The sequence below is a fragment of the Elephantulus edwardii genome, unplaced genomic scaffold (assembly GCF_000299155.1).
Source record: "Elephantulus edwardii isolate Elephantulus edwardi_28Jun2011 unplaced genomic scaffold, EleEdw1.0 scaffold00481, whole genome shotgun sequence".
Classification (NCBI taxonomy): Eukaryota; Metazoa; Chordata; class Mammalia; order Macroscelidea; family Macroscelididae; genus Elephantulus; species Elephantulus edwardii.
Window position 1 is genome coordinate 298,969 of NW_006400231.1, and position 4,257 is coordinate 303,225.

The following is a 4,257-nucleotide window of genomic DNA, read 5'->3' on the forward strand; positions in this document are numbered from 1 at the left end:
GCTTGCATGTGAAATCAATGATATTGTTCTATAGTTTCCACACTCAGTGGGGTCACCTTTCTTTGGAATGGGAACAAATATAGATCTCTTCCAGTCAGTTAGCCAAGTGGTTGTTCTCCAGATTTCTTGGCACAACTTCGTGAGCACATCCAGGGCAATATCTGTGATCTGAAATACTTCAATTGGTATACCATCTATTCCTGGGGCCTTATTTTTTGCTATTTCCTTCAAAGCAGCTTTAACTTCTTCTTTCATCACCATAGGCTCTTGCTCATATGTTATTTCATTAAATTCTTCTGTATCTGCCAATTCCTTTCTATACAATGACTCAGTATATTCCTTCCATCTTCTTTTAATACTTCCTGGATCATTTAATATTCTGCACAAAGCATCCTGGATTATAGCAACTCTAGGTTTGAATTTGTTCTTCAGTTCCTTGAGCTTAAGAAATGCTGAGCGCACTTCCGGCAAGGCGGTCTGAGAACCACGAGGACCCGAGAGGTTTGTCGGCCATTGTGTCGGTGTTGGCAGGACTGCGCGATCAGGAGCTGAGTGACCACAGCAGCTGCCCTCTTGGCCACACTCCTACCTACTGTCCCTGAGCAGCCATCATGCCTCGTGGGCAGAAGAGCAAGCTCCGTGCCGAGGAAAAGCGCCGCCAGGCCCGAAGGCAGAACCAGGGTCCGCAGGGTGCTCAGGCCTCCCCGGAGCTCTCTCCTGAGCCTGAGGGCACACCCCAAAGTTCTTCTACTGCTGGTAGCCCTCAGGAGCCAGCCCCGGGTCCCAGCACTCAGGGTGCAGCACTGGCTGGAGGTGCAGCACAGACTGAAGGTGGACATCGCTCCCAACCAAGAGCTCGCAAAGAGGAGAAGAACGGAGCTGATGAAGGGCCGAGCTCGGAGAACACCGCGAGCTCCAGTAAGTCCAGAGATCCTCTCAACACCAGGTCCTGTCTCCTGATGCAGTTGATGCTTCGCAAGTACAAAATGGATGAGTTCATCACCAAGGAAGAGATGTTGAAGACCATCACCCGAAAGTACAGGAAGCAGTTCCCGGAGATCCTTAAGGTCACCACCAAGCGCCTGGAGCTTGCTTTCGGCATCTACCTAGAGGAGCAACACCCCTGTGGTCACGTCTACTCTCTCGTCTGCAAGCTAAACCTTCCCAGCAATCCCACCACAAGAGGTCAGAGAGAGTTGCCCAAAACCGGGCTCCTCATGCCTCTGCTGGGCATGATCTTCATTAATGGCAACAGAGCCACTGAGAAAGAGCTCTGGGAATTCTTGAATAAGCTGGGGGTCTACGTTGGGGAGGAGCACCTCATCTTTGGGGAGCCCAAGAAGCTGGTCTCCAATTTTGTTCAAGCAAAGTACCTGGTGCACAGGCTCTTAGCCGGCAGCTGCCCTCCACGTTTTAAGTTTCGGTGGGGCCCCAGAGCCTACGCTGAAGTCAGCAAGATGGAAGTCCTGGAGTTTTTGACTAAAACCAACAGCACCAACCCCAGTGATTTCACAGCCGAATATCAAGAGGCACTAGCAGAGCAGCAAGAGAGAGCCAGAGACAAAGGTGCTGCTGAAGTTGGTCCTGCTGCCCCAGGAAAGGCCAAGGCCAAGGCCAAGGGTGCTGGAGCTTCCACCCCCTAGGGAAATGAGAGGGGATTCCCTACTTTGTGCTTAATAAAGTCTGTTAACCTCAGTAGTGGAAGACATGGTGGGGCTGAGGAGGGGTAGGATGCATTCAGTATTATCTTCCCCCTATCTTCTGTTTTTAGTTTTTTTCACGTTATTCCTTGTAATAGCTAATTCAGAATCTATGAGTCGTATGGATCATCTGTTTATTGCTATTCATCAGGCTTAAGAGTGCTATTTTGTGTTTTGCCAGCCAGCATAGTGTTAAAATAGAGATCTTCCTGAACGTGCAAAAGCACCTCAGATAGTGAGGATGACGAGATGGAGAAATAAGAAGCCAAAGGTGATCAGTTCTTTGTTACCTGTAGTCCTTTCAGTCTCTCTTTAGATACAAATAAAAGTTATACACCTGTTTTGTTTAGCTTGTAGAGATACAAGAGAGAATTGCATGAAAAGCAAAAAAAACAAAAAAAAAAACAAAAAAAAAAAGAAATGCTGAGTGTGTTTGGCCCTTTTGATATTCTGACTCTAGCTCCTTGCACATTTCATTGTAGTATTTTGCTTTGTCATTCCAAGCTGCCTTTTGGAATCATCTGTTCAGCTCTTTAGTATCTTGAATTCATCCTTGTGCTTTGGCTTCTCTATGCTCCAGTGCCATCTTCAGAGTCTCTTCTGACATCCATTTTGGTCTTTTCTTCCTCTTCTGTCTTTGTAATGACCGTTTGCACTCTTCCTGGATGATACCTTTGACATCCTCCCACAACTCATCTGGTCTTCGCTCATTTCACACCTGTTCCTGAGATGATTCTGAAATTCAGGTTGTATGAAATCAAAGTCATATTTTGGCTGCTGTGAATTTGGTTTAATTTTCCTCAGCTTCAGCTTGAACTTGCATATGAGTAATTGGTGGTCTGTTCCACAATCAGCCCCCGGCCTAGTTTTCACAGCTGATATTGAGCTTCTCCAGCGGTTCCTTCCACAGATGTAATCGATCTGATTCCTATGCATACCATCAGGTGAAGTCCATGTGTATAACCTGCATTTGTGTCTCTTCTAAAATGTATTTGCAATGAATAAGTCATTGATTGTACAAAATTCAATCATTCTATCTCCAACTTCATTTCTGTCACCAAGCCCATGTTTTCCAACTACTGATTCGTCTTCTCTGTTCCAAACTTTTGCATTGCAGTCACCCATTATTATCACCAATTTTACATAAACTATTTCAGAAACTAGAAACATATGGAATTCACTCAGACCCATTCCATGAAACAAACAAATCCTTTACCAAATCCAAGTAAAGACAACCAAAATAGAAAACTATAGGCCAATATCTCTCTTGAACATAGATGCAAAAATCCTCAATAAAATTCTGGCCAATAGAATCCAACAATACCTAAAAAAAAAATCACCATGCCCAAGAGAGATTTATAACAGGAATGCAAGAATGGTTCAACATAACGGAAACAATCAGTGTAATTCATCACATTAACAATGCTAAGAACAAGAACCACATGATCCTATCAGTTGATGCACAAGAGACATTTTGACAAAACCCAACACACTTTCCTGATTAAAAAATTCAAAAAAATAGGTATAGAAGGGAATTTCCTCAAAATAGTAAAAATTATATTTGCCAGTCCAAGAGGCAACATTGTTATCAAAGGACAGAAATTTAAGGTGTTCTCTTTGAGAACAGGAACTAGTCAAGGATGCCAACTATCACCTCTCTTATTCCATATTATATTGGAAGTCTTCGCAGTAGCAGTAAGATAAGAGAAAGAAATAAGAGGTACCCAAATTGACAAAGAAGAGGTAAAATTATTTCTATATGGACATGATTTGATAGTATACTTAGAAAATCCTAAAGACCCAGCAAGAAAACTCGTGGACATAGTTGACCAATTCAGCAACGTGGCAGGATAAAAGATCAACATACAAAACCTTATTGGATTTCTCTACAGTGACAAAGAGAATACAGACATGGAGCTAAGAAAAACAATACCTATCTAATAGCTAATTACAGATTAAATACTTGGGAGTAAATCTAACTAGAAACACAATGGACCTGTTCAAAGAAAGTACAAGATTAAATACTTGGGAGTAAATCTGACTAGAAACACAATGGACGTGTTCAAAGAAAGTGCAAGAAACAAGAAGAGATCTGGAGAAATGGAAGAAAATACTTGTATTTGGATAGGAAGACTCAATATTGTGAAAATGACAATTCTACCAAAGGCTATCTACATGTTCAATGCAATCCCAGTACAAATTCCAATTCCATTTTTCAACAAGATGGAAAAGGAAATTTCTAATTTCATCTGTAAAGGAAAGAGACCCCAAATAAGCAAAACACTCCTTAAAAAGAGAAACAAAATAGGAAACATTTCACTCTCTGTTTTCAAATCCTACTACACTGCTGTGGTGGTCAAGACAGTATGGTACTGGTACAATGACCGACAAATAGTTCAATGACATAGAATTGAGAACCCGGAAATCAGCTCATCTACCTGTGGGCAACTGATTTTTCACAAGGATATGAAATTAGTTAAGTGGGGAAAAAACAGCTTTTTTTAATTGATTTAGTTTGTTTATTTTTCATTTCAATGAACATCTACAGAGATTTTGG

The 4,257-nt window shown here is 42.0% G+C and overlaps 1 protein-coding gene across 1 annotated transcript; it reads left to right on the forward strand.

Annotated features, from left to right (window-relative positions):
* The first annotated feature begins 611 nt into the window (after nucleotides 1-611).
* LOC102845985 (melanoma-associated antigen B1-like) lies at nucleotides 612-1,643 on the forward strand. The gene has a single exon (XM_006902977.1). It carries the CDS (start codon nucleotides 612-614, stop codon nucleotides 1,641-1,643), a length of 1,032 nt encoding a protein of 343 aa, XP_006903039.1.
* The last annotated feature ends 2,614 nt before the right edge of the window (nucleotides 1,644-4,257 follow it).

Coding starts and splice junctions, on each gene's coding strand:
- LOC102845985 (XM_006902977.1), top strand. CDS start 612: ATGCCTCGTGGGCAGAAGAGCAAGCTCCGTGCCGAGGAAAAGCGCCGC.